The sequence below is a fragment of the Tachypleus tridentatus genome, chromosome 1 (assembly GCF_004210375.1).
Source record: "Tachypleus tridentatus isolate NWPU-2018 chromosome 1, ASM421037v1, whole genome shotgun sequence".
Taxonomy (NCBI): Eukaryota; Metazoa; Arthropoda; class Merostomata; order Xiphosura; family Limulidae; genus Tachypleus; species Tachypleus tridentatus.
Genome location: NC_134825.1, coordinates 24,348,984 through 24,374,835, shown reverse-complemented (window position 1 = coordinate 24,374,835; position 25,852 = coordinate 24,348,984). Strand labels below are relative to the sequence as shown.

At 35.8% G+C, this 25,852-nt stretch overlaps 1 protein-coding gene across 2 annotated transcripts in view; it reads left to right on the top strand.

The window, feature by feature from the left end:
• Positions 1–4,543, top strand: part of LOC143244586 (homeobox protein DBX1-B-like) — a 33,578-nt gene extending 29,035 nt beyond the window's left edge. For both annotated transcript variants that reach the window (XM_076489558.1, XM_076489551.1), the window contains exon 4: positions 3,767–4,543. In XM_076489558.1, the coding sequence (XP_076345673.1) occupies positions 3,767–4,072 (306 nt within the window). In that variant the 3' untranslated portion in view covers positions 4,073–4,543. The remainder of the gene's footprint in view (positions 1–3,766) is intronic.
• Positions 4,544–25,852: the final 21,309 nt, after the last annotated feature.

The following is a 25,852-nucleotide window of genomic DNA, read 5'->3' as shown; positions in this document are numbered from 1 at the left end:
TTAGTCACTATGGAAATACTTTTTTTCCAAAATTAAACGTGACGATAATATAATCTTTAATAAGATAGTAATATCACATTGTAGAAGGTGCAATAAATGATAACTATCAAAACCGAAGATCTTTGGTTTTTCTGTTGTATGATTCGGGAAATAAGATACACATTTCATGAGAAGTTTTAGGTGCATTGGTACGAGCAATCAGACGTACAAACACATTATGCTCAATAAAGATATTAATGTCAAAAGAACCAATAGAAAGAAGAGAGCTTTGGAGAGATTTTGCATTTTCACGTGTTAGTGTGAAAGTGAAAAGTACTCGTTAACTTGTTAGAAACGTGTTAGAAATACATATCTTGAGTCAGAAGGTTGAAAATTCGACAATCGTTTTAAAAATAGTTATCTTAGAGCAAGAAAAACTGCCTCCAGTGACTAATCAACAGTGTTAGGTTTTTGAGGATTTGTTTATTTTGTTTCTGAATTTCGCACAAAGCTACTCGAGGGCTATCTGTGCTAGCCGTCCCTAATTTAGCAGTGTAAGACTAGAGGGAAGGCAGCTAATCATCACCACCCACCGCCAACTTTTGGACTACTCTTTTACCAACGAATAGTCGGATTGACCGTCACATTATAAGGCCCCCACGGCTGAAAGGGCGAGCATGTTTGGCGCGATGGGGATAGTTTTTGAGGAAACGCAATCTCTGGATATTTGTTCAAATACAATCTTCAATTATAATTTTTACCAACATTTCACAATCATTGCCGTATAATTACTGTACTACGTATGTTTAGAATACTTTAGTAGGTTTGTTTGTTTGTAGTTAAACACCGAAAGTTATATGCCCTCTGCCCACCACTGGTATCGAAACCCGGTTTATAGCGTACTTTTTGAAGTACCTTAGAGCTACCAGTCCATTCTTTATTCAGTGTGTATTCTCTTCAATTTTGTTTTATAACTTATTTATTATTTGCGGGGCATTTCATACAATTATATGAGATAGACTGTGTTGAGTTCTGTTTCCGATTCTGCGCAATAAGGCTTTCTTTAAACAATGCAAATGATAGATATTATAGGTCTCTAATAAACACATTTAATTTTAATGGTACACGAGATTTTAACTTTCAAAAATTTCAACCACAGAAATAGTATAAAGAGTATTTTCTGCTTTTACTCTAACTTTAAATCGGCTGAGCTCAGAAAAACAAATGTTCCTTTTTATCTTGGTAACATCCCTATATAAACCACATACATATTAACTATAGTATTCGCGTCTGGTAACAATAAATTTTATATCCATTTTTAACGTTTTATAAACATGTTCATGTGATGGTTCCATGATAAATAGAGAAGAATAACGTTATTCACGAACTTTCCTAATCTTCTGCTATACCTTCTTTATTTGTTTATCCGGCATTATTTAAACTGTCTTATCATAATATAAACATTTCTTGCAGTTCTAAAATACTGAGTTGTTTTTCTATTTTCCAATTAGCGTAATAAAGTACAAAGTTATCAAAACGCGTGTATAAATAAACAATCAACTAGTACCGTGTACACATTTTTTTTTAGTAAATTCTCAAATACAAACCTAGTTTGAACTTTTTTCACAATTCGGCGTTAACGTTTCGTATGATGCACCACTTCGTGTATCCTAAAAATGGGAATAGAAAATTAAAGTTTGATTTCCTGTCGCTGGTACGCAAGCGTAAGACAAAAGAACAAAATCGAGGAGAAATTACTTAGACGTTTGTTAAAATTCATACCAACGACAGCAAGCGACTGCCAAAACACGTACGGTTTGACATTCTCCCGCAACTGAACGAAAATTACTAGTAATTATAGAGGTCACCAGTGGCGTATTAAGATAGGGACTACAGGGGACTCAATACCAGGGCTCATGGTCTTAATGGAGGCCTACTGATAATTTTATTCTATGTAAAATTATATAGGATGTGTATGTGTGTGAGTGTGTTTTTCTTACAGCAAAGCCACATTGGGCTATCTGCTGCTATTCACTAGAGGAATCGATCCCCTGATGTTTAGCGTTGTAAATCCGTAAACCGTAGGGCCCACAAAAAAGTATTAGCCCCTGGGACCAAACAATCTTAAGTCCGCTACTGCAGATCACAATAAATATATTGCAGCCTTCACTGTTCACATTAAAAGATCACCCCCCTTAGCAACAAAGATCAGCCTTAAGTATTCTGTCCATTACGTGCAGAATAAATGAAATGCTATTCTTGTCTATCACACCTGTGACCATCTTTAACTTGGCCGATCAAATGAGGACAAAGACATTTCTGATTGGGTACAGCTGTGACGTTATTTGCATTTAGAGATGTATGCGGCCACATATGAAGCTTACGTCTCACTTGGGTTGTGTTCCTATTGTTAAAATACTATTGTCTGTAGCCTGCCTTCTTGAAAACGATACTGAAAACCAATGTTTTATTCTATCATGACTAATACTTTATTACAAAATTGTCTTCTAATTCCTACAGCCAATAAAATAACATTTAATTAGGTTGCGATAAATAACGATAATGTGTTTCTCTTCTTAATATTTATTGTTATTTTTATTATTTTCTGCGAGTAAAGTTAATTAATAGAATTTTACTGAAAATATCACAGAAATGTGAAATAACATAATGAAGCAGCTAAAAGGTCTCTGTCAGACGACAAACAAATTTCTACCCTCGCTATTTAACTGGCATAAATACAAAATAAACCATGGCCAAGCGCGTAAGGCGTGCGACTCGTAATCTGAGGGTCGCGGGTTCGCGCCCGCGTCGTGCTAAACATGCTCGCCCTCCCAGCCGTGGGGGTGTATAATGTGACGGTCAATCCCACTATTCGTTGGTAAAAGAGTAGCCCAAGAGTTGGCGGTGGGTGGTGATGACTAGCTGCCTTCCCTCTAGTTTTACACTGCTAAATTAGGGACGGCTAGCACAGATAGCCCTCGAGTAGCTTTGTGCGAAATTCCCAAACAAACAAACAAAATAAATGCTTACCGCCAACTCTTGGGCTGCTCTTTTACCAACGAATAGTGGGATTGACCGAAACATTATTACGCCCCCCACGGCTGATAGAGGGAACATGCTTGGTGCGACAAGGATTCGAACTCGCGACCCTCAGATTACGAGTCGAATGCCTTAACCTACCTATTTTTCATTACCATGTTTTTTTTTCAACAATCCCGATTATTGTAACTGATGAAAGAGGTTGGATGATGTCACTGACAATCTGTGTAGAATGCTCGAGACACTTCAGCAGAAATGAAATGATATAAACAGCAGTAATTAATGGTATTTAAACTTTATTATTATAATCGAATGTTGTAACTGACCTAATCATGGATCCAATTTGTTGCATAAATAGTTTACAAAATTATTTTTCAAAATAAGATTGATCCATTAATAATTTTAGGGCTAAGATATCTTATGCTGTCTTCATAATTATACCTTTTAATACACTATATAAACATTAATAATCTAGATTATATTGTTGTTAAATTCTTACTTCATCACAATATTTTACTCATGAATTGTCCAACACAGTATTGGTATATCTTTAGGTTAGTATTTCATTTCTATGTTTTATTTTCAACAATCTCAATTATTGTCTTAAATAAATAAACAGTTTGCTACTTGTAGATATTACCATAATGTGTGTGGATAAGGATTAGTTGCATGAATCTTCTAATGTATATTGTGTTGCCACGGGCACTAAATGAAACATTTAGATATAACTAGTTTAATTGTTTAACAGGTAAAAATATGGTTCCAAAACCGACGAATGAAATGGAGGAATTCTAAAGAACGCGAATTGCTATCATCAGGAGGATCACGCGAACAAACCTTACCTACAAAAACCAATCCTCATCCAGACCTTAGTGACGTAAGAATCGAACAGAAAAACTCTTCGTTTGAAGATGAGGTCATAGATAAAAGTGGCGAATTTCTTCCCTCTAGTGGACAAACGAGAGGCTCAACAGGCGCAGAAGATAGTAATGACTCTGACATGGGGTCGGCGGTGGGAAGCCCCCGAGAGTGTGAGATGGACAATGCGTTATAAAATCATAAGAAAAAATGATGGATCGAAATACGTAAGAGAAGTAATTCTTTAAGAGAGTGAAAAGAGACAATGTGTTATAAGATTTCAGTATATGTCGCGAATCGTTTGATATTGCAAAAAAAAAATACATCTTTTTGGTTTTGCAAGTATCGGAAATAGAGTAGAGACCGAGAATCAGAAGGAAACGTTTTAAAACCAGTCAGAAACTAAGAGTGATATGACATACATATTGTGCGTGACAATGATGCTGTTGCTAAGGCAACCATGATTAACCAATCAGAAGCGATCAACTATTATTTTGTAAAGTTGTATAAAATACATGTTCTAAAACAAACATTTCGCAAGTATTAATAACTAAGACAAGATGTAGATTTTAAATTAATGTTTGACCATATAATAATACTCGAAATGTATTCTCTAGTTATAGTAAACAGAATTTGATAAAGTTTAATAAAACTGGTATCAAATTTGTACACGTGTTTCTTATTTGTGAAGGTTTCATGTTATACGGAATTATACGATGCTGGTTGTATCGTATATAAAAATTATGTTTTTCAGAAAGTAATTTCATGTATAATACTCGCACCAAAGGAACGAAAGGAAATAACCCACGTTTTACTACTGACTATCGAATTAGAGTTGATTATTAATATTCGAGATAAAAAGCGTGTTTTTTACTTCAATTTTAATTTAAAGGAAAGCGAAACCGTAACTGTTGTTTGCAATATGCATAATTCTAATAAAGACATATTAAACTCAAGTCAGAAATGACAGATTAATTAAAAACATACCAAAATGCACAATGGCGACTCTTTGTTCCACTTTTATTGTTGTTGTTTTTTTTAATGGGCTTTGACGCCCATTGCACGGAAAGAAATGTAAAAGTCAGTAAACGCGGTACGAGGCAATTAGTTGTGGAAGTTTTAATTTTTCGACGTTTCTGAAGCGGAAAATATGATCTTGCTGTAATTGAGATTAGAAGTTTCTTGTAGATGCAACGATTAGCGAGGCGCAAATCAGCAACGGGGTAGCGACTCCACGTATATGCTAGTCGTTTCAAGTTGAAAACATGGAATCAATCATATATTATTCAACTTTCGGTGACGACTTCATTTTCTCCTTTCTGGTAACTGAAGCGAAAACATTTCATGTGCAGGATATTGAGTTGAACTGTAGAATTATGCATGTTTCTCTTCACCTATAAGGAACAATTACACTGTACTTGTTCGATTTCAGGGTTGGAATATTGTTATCGCTTCATGCTCTTTATGCGATGTTAGTAAGACGAAGAAGGGTTGGAATATTTAATAAGAACACTTTATAATTATGTTATGAACTATTTCGTGTTGGAAGTAATTTGTGAATAAAAGTTATTGGAAGAAAAGAAAAATTTTCAAATTGATCCTAAACTTAATGATTTTTCATGCTTAATGTGTTTTTTTTTTTTCAAGCATTTATGTTAAACCAACTGAATTTTGTTGTTTTATTCAGTGTTAGCTTGTCATGCCTGACAAAATTTGCATACATATTTCACATTACTTCAAAAGTAAACTGTTTTTGTTGGATCAGCCAATTACGACACGATGGTTTCAGTTTTGCAAGACAGATAAAGAAGTATTTATCTCAAACTTTTTTTTGTGTTGAATTTTCGCGCAAAGCTACACGAGGGCTATCTGCGTTAGCCGTCCCTAATTTAGAAGTGTAAGATTAGATGGAAGGCAGCTAGTCATCCCCACCCACCGCCAATTCTTGGGCTACTCTTTTACCAACGAATTGGAGGATTGACCGTCAAATTATAACGCCCTCACGGCTGAAAGAGCGAGCATGTTTGGTGCGACGGGGTTTGAACCCACGACCCTCAGATTACCACTCAAATGCTTTAACCACCTGTCCATACCGGGCTGATATTTTAAAATTTTCCATACCAAATGTGATTTATGTCACTCATCTGTAATATTTCTCTTTTAAAACAACTTGCTTAAACTACCTGTGAAAACATTTTAACCTTCACTGGTGTTTGTTCAACAAAAGTTCAAACGTTTCGAAAACTGAACGTTGCAACTTAATGTCAGTTTTATAACTGTTTAACTAATTTGAAGTATTTTGGATTTTATTTCGCATTATTCAAACAAGTATTAGAGTCGTGTGATATTTAAAAAAGAAAAATTACTTCAAAATCACAAACAAATTGCCAATAAAATTTCTATCCAACACTTGTAAAGTGTCTGCAATGGAAGTAAACACCCAAATAAAGAAATCTTATTCTGTGGTATCAAATATAAAAAAAATAAAAAATTGTTTGTTTGTTTGTTTTGAATTTCGCGCAAAGCTACACGAGGGCTATCTGCGTTAGCCGTCCCTAATTTAGCAGTGTAAGACTAGATGGAAGGCAGCTAGTCATCCCCACCCACCGCCAATTCTTGGGCTACTCTTTTACCAACGAATTGGGGGATTGACCGTCAAATTATAACGCCCCCACGGCTGAAAGGGCGAGTATGTTTGGTGCGACCGAGATTCGAACTCGCGACCCTCTGATTACGAGTAGAACGTCTTAACCCATCTGGCCATGCCGGGCCCAATTCGTAAAGTGAGCAAACCAAACTGTACGTTCTTTCAAGGCTTTAAACCTTACATGCGTCATCTACACATCTTCTCTAAATACATGAGTCAAAGCTGATAATCATTGACAGGGCATCTGACGAGGAGAAACTAAGAGATCAAAACTGGATGCTATTTACATACATATAAATCAACTAAACCCAGATGACATTTACCTTGTCAATGTAGTAAAGAACCAGGTAATAAATTAGTGACCAGTGAAGATAATTAGAAACTTCCTAAGTCACAGTTTAACAGCATTGAAAAGAGGAGCCATATCAAAGACATATTTATCAAACCGAAGAAAGTATTGGAATGTGACTAGTAGTATGTAGCACGGTGTTAGTCTAAAACGTTCTCGCTGTGCTATTTTGTGAACATAAACAGTGGCGATCAGTAAAATTTGCTCATTTCCAAAATAGAATACTTTACTTATTATTATAGTAGCTCTTCTTCCAGATTCGTGTTCAACAGAAAGATCAGTAAATTAATATATTTTCAAATATTAGTATTTTTTGGTGGTTACTGTCACAATTTTCATAAAGGCGATTACTTTACCTCTTTTGATAATGAGTAAGTTCTGTAGAAAAGCGAATTAGGGATTCTTGGTGCTCTGGGCACGAAGAAATTTGAGGTTTACTTCAGGACACCTGCCCCAAATTAAGCCAGAAACGTGTAATGAAATCCTTGAGAAAATAGGTCTATATAACGTAACAAGTTATATTATAACATGTTACGCTTAAGTGAAACTGATGTGTGTGTGTTTTCTTACAGCAAAGCCACAAAGGGCTATCTACTCAGCCCACCGAGGGGAATCGAACCCCTGATTTTAGCGTTGTAAATCTGGAGACATACCGCTGTACAAGCGGGGGACAAGTGAAACTGATGAATATTGCCAAATGCGAAATGAATTAATAAAATAAGAAGTGATTATTATAAGAAAAATTTGTACCATTACAAGCACCAGATTGTGTGTATATGTCTAAACAACAACAGAAAGTACCTGAGTCTTCAATAATGAATAATATTGAGTATGTAACTAGAGACAAATTTTCTAGTGCACAGATAAGTTGTTTTCTTGGGCTATTTTATTACTAACGAATCGTGGGATTGACCCTCACTTTATAGCGCCACTACAGTTGAAAGGGTGAGCATGTTCTGCGTGACGGAGATTTGAACCCGCGACCCTCAGATTTCGAGCCGAGCGCCCTACTCACCAACATGTGCGAGGCTTCCAATCTGTATTGCAACATCACTCGGCGAAACCTTAAATTAAAAGTATCTTTGATTGAGTAAATTTCCTCGTTGCAGCTCTTCTCAGACCAATTAGTGGGATTTAACCACTTTTATTATAAAGTATCAGTTTGCAGAGCTTGATGTCTTTTCTTGGCAGGTAATAAGTAGCGAAACACAGGACATTAGCTCCAACATGTCAACCACTGGACAGCGAATGCTCTGCTCTTGGATAAATAATTAAGATCTCAGCGTGAAGACTATTTGACACGTTTCAAGACATGGACAATAAAAGCAAATTAATGAACTCGTAATGCGCAAATAACAATGTTGTCGTATTATCACCGAACTGACGAAAATATTTACAGATTATGAGTTGTTGATTGTCATATGAAAGACTTAGTCGTGTATAAAATTTTGTTGAAACAATTAAACTAGTCAATCATAAAAATGTGTCACATTGTTTATAATTCTGTAATCCTATTTTTAATGTGAAAACAATTATGTGGAATCTGTATTGCTTTAAATTATTAAAAAATACACAAACATAAATATACTGAGTTTACAATTTTTAATATTATTAAAGTATGTTAACCGTGTTTTTATATTTTAAAGAAATTTAGAGGTATATGTAATACTGCCCCCCCCCAGTGGATCAACGGTATATCTGCGGACTTACAACGCTAAAAACCGGTTTTCGATACCCGTGGTGGACAGAGCACAGACAGCCCATTGTGTAGCTTTGTGCTTAATTCAAAACAACAACATGTAATACTCCCTCGAAAAGAATAACAGAATTTTAGGCTTCTAACGAAATTCGTATCTATCAATTTTTCTTTAGATTTATTCTGGAATCATAAAAATGCTTAATAATGTAGATTAAATTAAGAATAAAAAATGACATTATATGTCAAAGGAAAATATCGCCTGAAAGTTTTAATGAATAAACTGAATGCATTTATCTCTTGAATATCGAATCATATAAAATTAATTCAACAGTTTCAAAATATAAAACAGTCCAACTCCACTTATTCCTCTACAATATTCCGTTTTTGATCACCATTTCCCATTTTAGTTAAATCTAATCACTAACAGAAAAGACTGTCAAGAAGAGAGTTCCCAGGATCAGATCATGCATTTTATTATATATGTGACACCACATCATCCACATCATTATGACGTCAAGCTACGTAAGATCCGAATATGAAAGCCAGGAAGGCTCTTGTAGCCGAAGACACGGAAGTGCATTTGCATCCTACCACCGCCTGTGAAAAGTAAGTCAAAGATTAGTGGAAATCTGTGACTGGGAATTTTTTACAAAAATGTCTTCGCTAAAATAAATGATGATACCAATTATTTAGAAGGGATACAAAGACTCTTCATCAGAAGAAGCACAGGTGTGTATGCAATAACATTTTCATTCTGTGTTTTAATTTTTGTCTAAAGGCTCCAATATGTAGCTTGTTCGCTCACTTATACGTAGACCCCGCATAGCCAGGAGGTTCAGGCCCTCGACTCGCAATCCGAGGGTCACGGGTTCTAATCCCTGTCACACCAAATATCCTCACCCTCTAAGCCGTGGGGACGTTGTAATTGTGTAATTTCTGCGTTGCCAGTTATATACGAAATATCCAGGTTCTGCCCACCACAGGTATCGAAACGCGATTTCTTGTGTTGGAAGTCCATAGATATACCGCTGTATCACTGATGGAATGAAAACAACGGAGAATTTTAATAGAACGTTATGTAGAAAATGCATTTTTCCATACGAAAATGTATATATACGCAAAAAAACATTACGTAATACCACTGTTAAAAACAATAACTTTAATTCATATAAATTCACAATTCGTCAGTTTCCTTACAAAACCGACAGCAATAATATAAAATCTTTGGTAATATTTTAAATTGATTTTAAAATTTAATTTTCTTCTAAATAACGAAACATACGTCATTAAATAAAATCACCTTCCTCACAGTTGTGATATATTTTGTTATCATGTATGGATTAATAATAGGAATACAATTACGAAATACGACACGAAAAAAAACACGAAAACGTGATTTCATTGCAATGAAAATGAATTATCAACTGTTTTGGAACTAGAATGGCCCGGCATGGTCAACCGTGTTAAGGCGTGTGACTCCTAATCTGAGGGTCGCGGGTTCGCATCCCCATCGCGCCAAACATGCTCGCCACTTTTAGCCGTGTGGGCGTTATAATGTGACGGTCAATCCCACTATTCGTTGGTGAAAGAGTAGCCCAAGAGTTGGCGGTGGGTGGTGATGACTAGCTGCCTTCCCTCTAGTCTTACACTGCTAAATTAGGGATGGCTAGCGCAGATAGTCCTCGAGTAGCTTTGTGCGAAATTCAAAAACAAGCAACTAGAATTGATATTATGCGAAAAAACGTTTTTTTTGGAATTCAGAATGTTTTATTCTCAAATATATTTGTTAGTCAGACTGTTTGTTTTAGTTCTTTCTACGTAGAAATTTTTATTGCATTTAACAGCCAGAGAAACAAAAATGTTTGATAAAAGTGGAGGTCACGAACAAAAAGGATAAATATATATGTTAGAAATCAATTTATGGTACTTGAGTGAAACGCAAGGAACTAGAAATAGCGCAACGTACCACAGAGGATCAATGATGCCAACTTTCTATTGCCATCCACCCATCCATTCTTTCATCGAATCAGCGAAATGAAATCACCATTCGACCATAGAAAACTTTTTTCTATGTAAAAATAAAGTAAATAACAGTAAAACATTTCTGCGTTGTTTTAGTACATGTTTAACTTTTAGTTCTTTTCTAAATCATCTTTGGAAAATGAATTTATATAACTTGTTAATTATTTGTTTGTTTGTTTTGAATTTCGCGCAAAGCTAATTGAGGGCTATCTGCGCTAGCCGTCCCTAATTTAGCAGTATAAGACTGAGAGGGAAAGCAGCTAGTCATCACCACCCACCGCAAACTCTTGGGCTACTTTTTTACCAACTAATAGTGGGATTGACCGTCACATTATAACGCCTCCACGGCTGAAAGGGCGAGCATGTTTGGTGCGACGGGGATGCGAACCCGCAACCCTCACATTACGAGTCGCACGCCTTAACCCACCTGGCCATGCCGGGCCTTGTTAATTATACACAATAGCAATTGTCATGCTTAATGTTTATTTCGGCTGGGACAGGTGCAGCAGTGTTTTCATAAACGTTAACTTTATAATGAGCTGAGCAGATGCACCTAGTGTCTGTTGACCTAAAGAATGTTTTGAATCTCAGACAAGTCCCAGTGGCTCAGTGGAAAGTCTGAAGGCTTATAATGCTAAAAGTGAAATTTTGACCTGCGATGGACACATTACAAATAGCCCATCGTGTAAGTTTCTGCTTAACAATAAACAAACAAATAAATGTTACCGACAATCTGAGGAAGAGGTAATTCTAAATATAGAATCATAAAAATAGCAAAGAGCATTCTAACAATATAAATTCCTTTTTAAAGCTGGAATAGCGACTTTCCAAAAGGATAAATATATTTTGGTAGTAGTGACATTTTAAATGAATAGGATATTATTGTTGTCGATACATCAAACTTGAAGTTCGATTCTTAAAATACTAAAATACGTTCGTAACGTACAATAAACTGAGACAGAACTGGTGTTCAGACAGAACGATTTGGTTTAAAGCAATATTTTTTATTCTATAAGAAACGTTGATTTTTAAAATACAATAAAATAGCAAAGTATTTTAAAAACTATAATTCAAAGCTTTAGTTAGGAATTTTGTTTCAAGGCTTTTGTACCATAAAACAAATGACAGTTCTGAAACAAAGTTTGATGCACCTTAAGGTACAAGGCAGTTTGAATAGTAATAGGAAGCTACGCCCAGTTCGTATTATTTAATTTCAAGGACTTTAAAAATGCTGGATAACAGCTGCTTTACCAAAATGTTGTTCTCTTTTCTTATTCTTTAGTTCTTTGGATACGTTGACATCGCTTCAATCCGAGGTTGTTGACAGACGCTTGAGGGCGACTGAGGTGGAATCAAGTTCTTTATCAGGTTCTTGTCTTCAACAAAACACCTCACCTTTTCAGCCTATTCCGCTAATTTTTTCACTCAACATGGCTGAAGCGTTTAGTTCCCTGAAAGAGCTTGCCACGTAGCAGCAGATACTACAAGATATTAAAATTGAACGGGAACCTCTATGACTGTACGTAAGCGTGAAAAGCCAATAATAGGAATAATCATTCATCTGACACAGCGTCAGCTGAAGCTGTCTGGATTGCTTACGAGTTTCTCCATATCAGCTTCAACACGAGATGGCGCTTAGAGCGCGGGGAAAGCAGTCTACAAAAGACAGGTTCATTACGTTTGCGCTGAAAAAAGAAATCCTGGTTGATTAGAAAGTGAGGTTATGATGTTTCTGTACACATTATCCCAGCAGGTATTTTGTCAGAGGCGGCTATCACAGACGCAGATGTAGAGTAGGCTAAGGTTCCAACAGGAAGTGAAACGCACACAAATCAGAAGGAAAAATAAAGTAACGATCACACAACATATGTATTTGACGGGTCCCGGAGGGGGTGGGGATATGACAGCACGTGGATATGGAAAGCAGAGACGGGAAACTTTGACAACCTATCTCTCTATTTTACTTTCAAACGTTTTTGCTACTAGTCAAATATATTGTAACGTTTCAATATTAGAAGTTCTGTATTTCGGCTACCAGTTAAGCTTCCTCAAATTCAGAAGATATCTTATTCTATAAGAATACTTGTATGTATATCTAACGGAAAAAAAATTCATAACAACTCCCTCTAATGGACGTTTTGCGGTGCCTGGCCACTTAAACATAAAAATTCGCTGATCTTCTGAACCTAATCATTTCCTAACCGGGCATGACCAAGCGTGTTAAAGCGTTTGACTCATAATCCGAGGGTCGCGAGTTCGAATCTCGGTCGTACCAAACATGCTCGCCGTTTCGGTCGTGAGGGCGTTATAGTGTGACGGTTACTTCTACTAATTCGTTGGTAAAAGAGTAGCCCAAGAGTTAGCGGTGGGTGGTGGTGACTAGCTACCTTCCCTCTAGTCTCACACTGCTAAATTAGGGACGGCTAGCGCAGATAGCCTTTGAGTAGCTTTGCGCGAAATTCAAAACAAACAAAGAAACAATTTCCTTACCACATCTTCAACGTTTCATTTATTAAGAGTAACTCCAATTCTGTCCTATATCCTCAGATTCGGAACGCAAAAGTACTTACCATAAGTTTTAATATTAATCTTTCAAACAGTCCTGATAATAAAAATTATTATATAAAAATATGGTGTCGCAATGTCTCCCATCTGTTGTCAGGTGGCGTTAGAGAAGTTAGATGCTCACTTAGGCAGCTCATCTGATGCGAATGAACCTTCATTACTGCGAAACATTGTTAATCAGATGAAGGCTTAGACACATAGATCAAAACGTTGTCCACCTCTTGACTATAGTCAGGAGAAGTACACAGGAAATCCAACACTATCATAACCATCGTTACTATTTACTATTGCCTTTACTTAATCAACCAAACGGAAGCCAGGACACATAGTCCGAAATGTAATACACCTCTTGACTCCTATCGAGTGCAATCTGAAGAAAACGCAACGCTATCATCATCTTCATACAATAACAGTAGATTAATATTTTCTTTGTTTAAGACTTTACGTTTCAGCAACTACTGATGAAATACAGATTAAAGTTTTATCACTTAAAATAATTCAAATCAACGTTTATAAGCAGGTTCCCTTCCCCTGGTCGTACAGCGGTATGTCTACTGACTCACACAGAGAGAAACCGGGTTTCAATACTTGTAGTGGGTAGAGCTTAGAGAGCTTATTGAGTAGCTTTGTAATTAATTACAAACAAACAGATGAGCAGAGAAAACAAAAATATATTTTTAAATGATATTGAATAAAAATGTGATGTGTTATGAGTTGCAAATGAAGCTATTCAAAGTTTGTTTATTTATCAATTGCTTATTAAGAAATGACCGCTTTCCGAAGTAGTTGTGGTACTGAGTTGTACCTATTTAAACTTTTGTACTTAAAACGTGAGAGTTGATAACTTTTCCTTTTGTTCCCTATTAATTAATACGTTTTGGTTTGGTTTGGATTTCACATAAGGCTACTCGAGGACGATCTGCACTAGCCATCTCTAATTTAATATTGTAAGACTAGAGGGAAGGCAGCTATTCATCACCACCCACCGCCAACATTTGGTCTACTCGTTTACAGACGAACCGTGGGATTGACCGACACATTATAACGCCCCTACGGCTGAAAGAGCGAGCATGTTTGATGTGAAGAAGATTCGAGCCCACGAGCCTATAATTAATATGTAATCACTTTCTCTTATGAATTGTTTGTAAAAATATAGCTTCCAGTAACTGATTTGTATTGCTGGAATATTGCATAAAAGCCCCTCGCTAGTGCAGCGGTATGTCTTCGGATTTACAAGCCCCTCGATGGGCTCAGCAAATAGCCCGATGTGGCTTTGCTGTAAGAAAAACACACACACTATTGCATAAAAATGGCATTATATTTTACGACTCGACTGTGTAAAACTGGTTCGTTAAAAATATTTCAATTAGAATTGTTATTCAGTTTGTAGACATTTCGAATTTGATACCTTTATTGAAATACGTCAAAAACAACTCGTAGGTGATTAGCATCAGTAATTTCTAGCTTCACTTAGCAAACAGCAGTAAAACCACGTTTCACAAGACTCGTAAAATGATCATAAACTGAAAATGACTGCAATTTGTACACTAAACACTGAGAAACTACTACTTTCAATATGTAGACATTTACCAATGAATAAAAAAAAATTCAGAAAGATTAATTATGTGGATAAATTCCCGAATAACCAATTTGATATATAGTTAAATCACCATAAAAAATAATACTAATTCTTAGATATTCAAAAATAACCTACGCTCTGTTGAGGAGCCTGGCATAACCTGGTGGTTATGTCGCTCGACTCACAATACGAATGAACCAGTTGTATAAACTGACGGCAATCCTAGCAATCATTAGTAAAAGAGTAACCTCAATAGTTAACGATGGGCGGTGTGGACTATAGTTATCTTCCTTCTAGTTTATCACTAATAAAGTAGGGATGGCGATCGCAGGTAACCCTCGTGTAGATTTGCGCGAAATTCAAAAAGCAAACCCAATAACCTTCTAGTAAGGATATTGTTTTGTTAAAAACTTGCGGTTTCTGAGGTTATTAGCTGTTGTTACACGTGATTGGTTTACTAGGAGTATCATATTGTTTTGAATATATAATTGTTGAGTATTACAGAAATTGTCAGGGAATACGATTGTACCGTTTTATTTATTTATTTATTTGTATTTTAAGTGAGAGTGTAATATGAAATGAATATCTTAGATCAATTTAACTTTATACACATCTGTTTAAATAGAAAGTAAAATAATATATGTTTATTCATTCACTAGTTTCTGGTAAGAGCCAAAATAACTATATGACTTGTACTAAGAAAAGTCCTTAAAAACACCAGTAAATGAAATAAATATTCAACTGGACGATGTGAAACAAATAAGTAATAACAGGTTCGTTTGACTTTAAACAAATATCAAGTGACAATTCAAAATGCGATACGAAAGTCTCAATAATTGTTATTAATCTGGTAATACATACTGTTCAGCATGTTCACAATTAAGGTGGGTTAAGGCGTTCGACTCGTAATCCGAAGGTCACAGGTTCAATTCCCGCTCGTACAAAACATGCTCGCCCTTTCAGCCGTGGGGGCGTTATAATGTTTCGGTCAATCACACTATTCGTTGGTAAAAGAGTAGCCCAAGAGTTGGCGGTGGGTGGTAATGATTAGCTGTCTTCCGTTTGGTCTTACACTGCTAAATTAAGGACGGCTACGCAAATTGTCCTCGTGCAGTTTTGCTCAAAATTCAAAACAAATCAAACAAATGTGTGCAATAAATTTAAATATAATTTCTTTTATTATAGCGCATTTTGACAAGAGCACCGCGCTATCCAAACATAATACGCACATACATAGTTTTCCACCCAATATTAAATCAATTCAAGCTAAAATTATGACAACAACAACAACAAAAAAAAACATAGAAAGGTTTTCAAGTAAAGATTTTCAAAAATTAGGTAATAATTAATATTTTTGATAATCACGTAGAGTCCAGCTTGCTTCGAGTCTTTGGTTCTCCTTTTTTATGAGGACTAATCACAAACTACCATCTCTGTCAGTTTAGAAATTCGCACAAAGCTACTCAAGGGCTATCTGTGCTAGCCGTCCCTAATTTAGCAGTGTAAGACTAGAGGGAAGGCAGCTAGTCATCACCACCCACCGCCAACTCTTGGGCTACTATTTTACCAACGAATAGTGGGATTGACCGTCACATTATAACGCCCCCACGGCTGGGAGGGCGAGCATGTTTAGCGCGACTCGGGCGCGAACCCGCGACCCTCAGATTACGAAGCGCACGCCTTAACGCGCTAGGCCATGCCAGGCCTATCTCTGTCAGTCCTTTCTTTTTTCTCCTGTTGGCAACCTTATCTGTCACCGATATTTTTAAATTTAAGAATAATTTAACTTAATTTCAATGTAGCTTTCAGCTGTGAATTTCTTTTTATCTTCCTAGTTTTTTAACTGAGTACTCTTTTATTTTAATATTAAGTTACTTTGAGTGGCGTTTTGGCGGCGAAGTCAGATAAACGTGTCAGGACTTTTTTTTATATTAACGCATATCTCACATTACTTCAGTTAATATGTATATCCACATGGGAGAATAAAAACACAATTCGACATAGCTGAAAGGTATGATAAATTAAATGTTTACATCCAAGTGGAAATGATCTCCTAGTGTCAGTGATCGTAAACATTTAGTCTTCTGAAATCAAGTAACAAAATCTAATATCCACCTTTTCATAAAGCAAGATATATTTTATATGGGAAAAAAAAACATTATAAGCAAGCGTGTAATAAAAGAACTTAAATATGTTTCAAGAAACAAAAAATAGTGTTTTTGTTGATATATTTGTTGTATAATATACGAAATATTTTTATTATTGTTGAGGTTATTCTCAATTAACTTGGTTATTTCGTGTTCTGATAATTACATGTACATGCTTAAAATTAAGGTTATATACTTTGGAATTACTAAGACTTCAATATAGAATACACATAATTCTCAATTTAAACTTTATATTCGGATAAGTGTGTTTTGATAAGTGTTATTTTATGTTTTGAAGAAGTGGTTTTCAGATATTCATGATGACGAGAAACCCAATTGAAGTAAACATGTATTCTAAAGATGGCTGGTCTGGGTATTAAAACTTTAATTAAAATAATGCACAGAATAACGTTTCGACCTTCTTATGTCGTCTTCAGATCAACAAAGCGAGTATGTAACTGACCTGAGACATTTGCCCAGCAACTGTGTTTTTGTTTTAAAGAAGTATGTTTTTTAAATGTCTATATTTTTGTTTTTGTGTGATAGTGTTTTTGTTTTATTTTGGACACCTATTTTTTGTTTTTTTTTATGTGTATATTTTTGCTTTTGAGGCCCGGCATGGCCAGGTGGGTTAAGGCGTTCGACTCGTAATCTGAGGGTCGCGGGTTCGAATGCCGGTCGCATCAAACATGCTCTCTCTTTCAGCCGTGGAGGCGTTATAATATGACGGTCATCACTATTCGTTGGTAAAAGAGTAGCCCAAAAGTTGGCGGTGGGTGGTGGTGACTAGCTGCCTTCCCTCTAGTCTTACACTGCTAAATTAGGGACGGCTAACGCAGATAGCCCTCGAGTAGCTTTGCGCGAAATTCAAAAAACAAACATTTTTGGTTTTGTGTGATAGTGTTTTTTCGTCTTATTTTATTTTATTACGTATATCACCCACTGGTACACCGGTATGTCTGCGGACTTGCACTGCTAAAAACCGTGGTTTCGATACTCATGGTGGGAAGAACACAGATAGCCCATTGTGTAGCTTTGTGCTTATTTACAAAGGAACCTATTTTTTGTTTTGCTAAGTGTGTTTTCTTGTTTGAGAAGAGTTTTCTTTTTGCCTTGTATAAAAGGGTTTTTGTTTCGGATAAAGGTTTTTAGTTTTGTTTTTGTAAGTGGATTTTCTTATCTAAGAGAAGTATGTTTTTACTTTTGTTTTGGATAACTGCATTTTTTATAGATATTATTTTTGTTTGGGATGATTTTTTTAGATAAATGTGTTTCATACTATGCTCGTTTTCTGACTCTTAAGTTTTTCATATCATTTGATTATTAAGTAAGTTTTATTATATAAGTTATATTAAAATTTCCAGACTTTACTCGTATTAGTTCTAATTATACTAGTCAATTACAAGAAGTACCGCATTTCACCTAATTAACGCCCTGGGGCTTTGAAAACTGCAAAGAGGCGCAAAATATAATACTTGTGCAGTTCCGAATACCATTTTCCACATGTGATGTGTTGATTTCAATGTTAATAAATATGTGTTTTTTATTCATCTTTTTTATTTCAAATCAAAATTAAAGTAATAAAACTGAATTATATGTTGGGTTAGTACTACTGTTACACAAGATAAGCCTTATAAAAATACCGAGGAGGGGCGTAATTAGAGAGGGGCGTCAATTAAGGGCAATACGGTATTCTCATTGGTGACACTTCGTAGCACAAGGCATACGTTACCTGCTTTTGCAAAATATACATAACTTCTATTTTATAAAATGTAAATATCACTTTCTCATACTCTACATATTATGACGAAACTGTTTCACTTAATATCCCTTACAGATGGTTCAACATCGTTAAAGTTTCTTAATGGACGGCTTTCTATGTTGATTGCTACACTTTTTAACGGGCTGTTTAATTTTGAAATTTAATCTTTGTGTTTCTACATATGACAGTAAGCCTCTAAGATTTATTTTTCTTTATAATTTCAAGCGAGACGATGCATCTAAATGAACATAACATCTTTAGAAAGGTAAATACCATAAAAATATTCGCGAACTTCTGCTCTCGGCCAGTAACTATGCCCTCCGTGAAGCACACCTAGCGGATAAAAGAAGAAAAAAAAAGGCTTAATTATACAGAATTTCTTTAAGATACGCAGGTATTTTTTGCTTTAGATGAATTTACTTGACAAGAACAAATATAAATAAAGTTGCAACATGAAGAACATTTTACATAGAAATATTAAAAGCATAACATGAAAAATAAAGTGCAAGTCACGAAGATGAAACAGAAGCAAAAATATATTTTTTTAGAAAATTATTAATTTATATTGACACTTCAAAAACTGGTATTAAGTATTTTCATTTATAAACATTGCGTAAGTGATTTAGAGTTTCAACGTTAGTGATGCGATAAATTTGTGTCAAAAAAAATGTTAAATGTCGATTCAAGCACTTCTTTTTAACATTTTTAACTTGTCGTAAGACCAATGAAACTATAGTTTTTAGCACGAAACTTTCACTTTTCTCAAGGACCCATCAGTGATGAATCATTAGTTTTTGGAAAAAAAAATTAATTTTTATCGTTTGGTATACACATATATACATACATATCATTCGTAAGTAAATGTTATTAAATGCATGTTTTACGGTGATTAAATAACTGAAAAAGTATTTCCATAAATAACTTAACGGATACTCTGTTCAACATAAAATAAAACTTTATTGATTATCTATGTGTTTCTTAATAAACGGAGAGATAATTCTATCATATAAACGTATATCTGTATATGTATAAACATATAAACATTGTACACTTCTTAGAAACTCGACATCAAATAATAGATTAACAATGTTTTGCTTTTAATCTCAGAATAAATCTTTCCAATAGAGGGTTGTTCTCACGTAAAGGTCTGATTGAGGTGGGCCCTAATTTCATAAACGACAACAGTACATTATATTTTTGAATTTCTATTTATGACAAAGATGCTGAGGCTATCTGTTTCCGGTCTTAACTTTGAGCTACTGGAGAAAGAAAGGGCATCCAGCTAGTAGCTCCTTATAACTAATGCCAGTCGACTGTCACTCTTATATCACACCCAAAGCTTCATGATGAGAGGAGAATATTTTATTATTATCAAAAGAAAGTTATCTACTAGTCGGCTCCAAAAGTTGGTTTGTTTTGAATTTTCGCGCAAAGCTACTTGAGGGCTATCTGCGCTAGCCGTCCCTAATTTAACAGTGTAAGACTAGAGGGAAGGCAGCTAGTCATCACCACCCACCGCCTATTCTTGGGCTACTCTTTTACCAACGAATAATGGGATTGACCGTTACGTTATAACGTCCCTACGGCTAAAAAGGGCGAGCATGTTTGGCGCGACCGGGATTCGAACCCGCGACCCTCGGATTAGGAGTCGAACGCCTTAACACACTTGGCCATGCCGGGCCGGCTACGAAAGTCACAGCTTCCTGAGCGTCACAACCAGCACCCCTACCGGCAACAACAACACTGATAAGGCAAATAAAATCATAACTAAAAACGTTTGTGTTGAGCCATTTCACAGACACACACAACACATCTTACAGGAGGTTGAGTGTTTAGAAAATAAAGACAAAACGATAAAAATGAGTCGTGTTTTTCCAAAAACTAATGATTAATCACTGATAAGTTCTTAGAAAAAGTTAAAGTTTCGTGTTGAAAACTATAGTTTCGTTGGCTTTACAATAATCTAAAAGTAAAGTTAAAAAGAGGTGCTTAAATCGGCATTTAATATTTCTTTTGACACGTATTTATCGCATTACTAACATTGAAACTCTAAAGCATTTATGTAATGTTCATAAATGAAAATACTTAATACTAATCTTTGAAGTCTCAATAAAAATTAATTTTGTAAAAAAATATATATATTTTTGCTTCTGTTTCATCTCGTGACTTGCACTTTATTTTTCTTCTTAAGACATGTGCCCTGCAATGGTCAGTTGCAAACTGTCTCTCTGTAAACCTGAAGATGACTTGAGAAGGTCGAAACATTGTGCTCTCATTTATTTTAATGAAAGGTTTGATGCCCATACCAGACGTCTGGAAGTACAAATGAGGTTATTATTTATGGATACTCAATTATCAATTTTAGCTGCACCTCCGTCCATCTCAGTGATAAGCTTCGAGGATAATGGTGCTAAAATGTGGAGCTTATTCCTTTCAGTGGACAGGAACAGTGCAGCTCTGTGTTTAAACCAACAGACAGAAAACAATGCTTGGATGTTTATTATTCAAATTCTATACAATGTCACCATAACTTTATCAGTATATAACATTATATATGATATCTACATATCACTGGCCATAGCAGTTGCAAGATTAGATCCTTTACTATTAACTTCACCAACAACTTGATCACAACTTATTAACCACGAAATACAATTCCTTAACTATTAACGATATCGTATTATAAAACACACACTGGGAATATAATGCTGAAGGAAGAAGAGATTTTTAAGAATAATAAATACTTGATCAAAGTTGTCCAAGCACAAGGAGGTTCGGCATGGTCAGGTGGGTTAAGGAGTTCGACTCGTAATCTGAGGGTCGTGGGTTCGCATCCCGGTCGCACCAAACATGCTCTCCGTTTCAGCTGGAGAGGCGTTATAATGTAACGATCAATCCAACTATTCGTTGGTAAAAGAGTAGCCCAAGAGTTGGCGGTGGGTGGTGATGACTAGCTGCCTTCCCTCAGATCTTACACTTCTAAATTAGGGACGGCTAGCGCAGACAGCCCTCGAGTAGCTTTGTACGAAATTCAGAAAACAAACTATACAAACAAACCAAGCACACATGTTCAGTAGACTTCAAACTCTAAGCTAACTTGAACAGTTAACTCATTCTTTCGTATATTTTTCAAGGAAAGTTATTAAGACCTCAATAATTCATTACGATAACGGCCAGTATTTGAAGCCAGTGGAACATTAAGCTTATGAATTACAGACAAACTATAGCACTATTTATACAGTATTTAAGTTGTACCTTTAAACATTGTTACATGACATGAATACAATGTTCAACATGAAATGAACAAATTTACAATGGATGGAGACGTCTATTTCATACAAATACCAGTTGTTTATCCACTTCTCAAGCTTCTTCTCAGGAACGTGTTTATTACATACAAACACCAGTTATTTATCCACTTCTCAAGCTTCTTCTCAGGAACGTATTTATTAAATACAAATACCAGTTGTTTATCCACTTCTCAAGCTTCTTCTCAGGAACGTGTTTATTAGATACAGATACCAGCTGTTTATCCACTTCTCAAGCTTCTTCTCAGGAACGTGTTTATTACATACAAACACCAGTTATTTATCCACTTCTCAAGCTTCTTCTCAGGAACGTATTTATTAAATACAAATACCAGTTGTTTATCCACTTCTCAAGCTTCTTCTCAGGAACGTGTTTATTAGATACAAATACCAGCTGTTTATCCACTTCTCAAGCTTCTTCTCAGGAACGTGTTCACTACATACAAACACCAGTTGTTTTTTTCAATTCTCAAGCTTCTTCTCAGGAACGTGTTTATTACATACAAACACCAGTTGTTTTTCCAATTCTCAAGCTTCTTCTCAGGAACGTGTTTACTACATACAAACACCAGTTATTTTTTCAATTCTCAAGCTTCTTCTCAGGAACGTGTTTACTACATACAAACATCAGTTGTTTTTACAATTCTCAAGCTTCTTCTCAGGAACGTGTTTACTACATACAAACACCAGTTGTTTTTCCAATTCTCAAGCTTCTTCTCAGGAACGTGTTTACTACATACAAACACCAGTTCTTTTTTTCAATTCTCAAGCTTCTTCTCAGGAACGTGTTTACTACATACAAACACCAGTTGTTTTTTTAAATTCTCAAGCTTCTTCTCAGGAACGTATTTATTAAATACAAATACCAGCTGTTTATCCACTTCTCAAGCTTCTTCTCAGGAACGTGTTTACTACATACAAACACCAGCTGTTTATCCACTTCTCAAGCTTCTTCTCAGGAACGTGTTTACTACATACAAACACCAGTTATTTTTCCAATTCTCAAGCTTCTTCTCAGGACCGTGTTTATTAGATACAGATACCAGTTGTTTATCCACTTCTCAAGCTTCTTCTCAGGAACGTGTTTACTACATACAAACACCAGTTGTTTTTTTAAATTCTCAAGCTTCTTCTCAGGAACGTATTTATTAAATACAAATACCAGCTGTTTATCCACTTCTCAAGCTTCTTCTCAGGAACGTGTTTACTACATACAAACACCAGTTGTTTTTCCAATTCTCAAGCTTCTTCTCAGGAACGTACTTATTAAATACAAATACCAGCTGTTTATCCACTTCTCAAGCTTCTTCTCAGGAACGTGTTTACTACATACAAACACCAGCTGTTTATCCACTTCTCAAGCTTCTTCTCAGGAACGTGTTTACTACATACAAACACCAGTTATTTTTCCAATTCTCAAGCTTCTTCTCAGGACCGTGTTTATTAGATACAGATACCAGTTGTTTATCCACTTCTCAAGCTTCTTCTCAGGAACGTGTTTACTACATACAAACACCAGTTGTTTTTTTCAATTCTCAAGCTTCTTCTCAGGAACGTGTTTACTACATACAAACACCAGTTATTTTTCCAATTCTCAAGCTTCTTCTCAGGACCGTGTTTATTAGATACAGATACCAGTTGTTTATCAAATGATTAAACTTCTTTCCTGGAATATATATATATGTATTACGTACAAACTCCAATCATTTACCGAATATTCAAATTTCTTCCCAGAAAGAGGTTCATTGTTGTAAAAATACACTTGGTATACAGTACTGTATAAAATACGAGCATGCATAGGTACCAGAAATAAAGGACCTGATAACACCACATTATTGTTTTTATTTAATTAGACTTTCATTTTACGGCTTTTTCAGACTCTAAACTTTCTGAAGATTTGCACTGTCAGTTTCGGTTTGTGGTTTAATGGAACGTTCCTGAAGAAGCCTGAAAGCGAAACGTTGAGCAATTCGGGGTTATAAGGTCGTTTACTTCTGGTATTAAAATGCATACATCAGTATGCACTATTAGAGAATTTGAATACTATATGATTGAAATTACCAGTTGTAACCACTTTAGGTAAGTATGCCGATTATAATGAAACAATAAAACAACGAATGAGGTGTAGGAACTAGAATGAACAAAACAGATTACTGCAAACACTTTACTTGGGCGACAAACAAACCAGGCTAATTTGGTAAGGTATAGGGGCCGATAATTTAATAAAGGAAATGTAAATTTATTAACTTGATCCAAATTAACTTTGTACGTGACCTTGACTCATTCCCACCCAGAATATTAGACTGATACGCTTTTAGTTTTACAAATAACTTCTCTATTCGTATCATATAGCAATGTGCCTTAGTCCTTAAATAATAAAAAGTAAAATACAAGTAACGGTTATTTGGTATAAAAAGTCAATACATTGGATATATATCGACAAGCGGACAAAGACAGCGCTTGTATCTGGAACTGTATCTTAATTATGTGTAATAGAATGTGTTTAAGTACTAACATTCGACAAACCTTAAAAGGCTGAAGTGTTTATCATACGATTCGTTCAGATATTTACGCACACTCATGTGAAAAAGTTGGGACACCCTATGAAAGCCTGTGTATTTTTGTAACATGTTTGGATATATAGATATTTAATCTCAATTTCAACAATACTGAGAGATTATAGGAATATAACTAAACAATTAAAACTGAAGAAAAGACTTTTCAAGATCTTCTGTAAATGTAATTCTACAAAAATGCATATTCTAACCGAGGAGAAGTTAGGACACCCTACCCCCTAATAGCTAGTGTTACCCCCTTTAGCTGAAATAACTGCAGTGAGACGCTTCTTGTAGCTATCTACCAGTCTCTGACATCAGTCTGAAGAAAGAATGGCCCACTCCTCAATGCAGAATTCTTTCAGCTGTGAGATGTTTGAAGGGTTTCTTGCATGTACAGCCCGTTTCAAGTCACCCCACAACATCTCAATGGGATTAAGACCTGGGCCTTGACTCGGTCATTCCAGGACTCTCCATTTCTTAGTTTATAGCCGGTCTTTGGTGGATTTACTGGTATGTTTTGGGTCATTGTCGTGTTACAGGGTCCAGTTCCGCTTCAGCTTTAATTTTTTTACAGGTGGACTCGCATGTTCCTCAAGCACCCTCTGATACACAGTAGAATTCATGGTGGATTCTATGATTGTGAGCGGTTCAGGTCCTGCTGCAACAAAGTAGTCCCAAACCATGACACTTCCACTTCCATGCTTCACAGTTGGTATGAAGTTCTTTCCTGGAATGCTGTATTAGGTTTACGCCAAACATGTCCTCTGTTCTGGTGTCCATATAATTTAAATTTGGACTCATTTGTCCAAAGAACATTATTTCAGAAGTCATGGTCTTTGTCTACATTCTCTCTGGCAAACTTCAGTCTGGTCTTGATGTTTCTCTTAGAGAGCAAAGGTTTCTTCCTTGCACACCTCCCATGCAAGTTAAACTTGTGCAGTCTCTTTCTGATTGTAGATGCATGCACTTTTACATCAACAGTAGCCAGATCCTTCTGTAGGTCCCGTGATGACATTTTAGGATTTTTGGAGACCTCTTTTAGCATCTTGCGGTCTGCTCTCGTGGTGAACTTGCTTGGACTACCAGACCTGGGCATGTTGGCAGTTGTTTTGAAAGCCCTCCACTTGTTGACTATTTTCCGAACAGTGGAATGGCTGATTTCAAAATCTTTTGGGATCTTTTTAAATCCCTTACCAGACTCATAAGCTGTTACAATTTTCTTTCTGAAGGCCTCAGACTGCTCTTTTGCTCTCACCATGGTGCTCACTCTCACTTCAGCAGTCAGGAGCACACCAAACTAAATGTCTGAGGTTTAAATAGGGTAAGCCTCATTCACAATG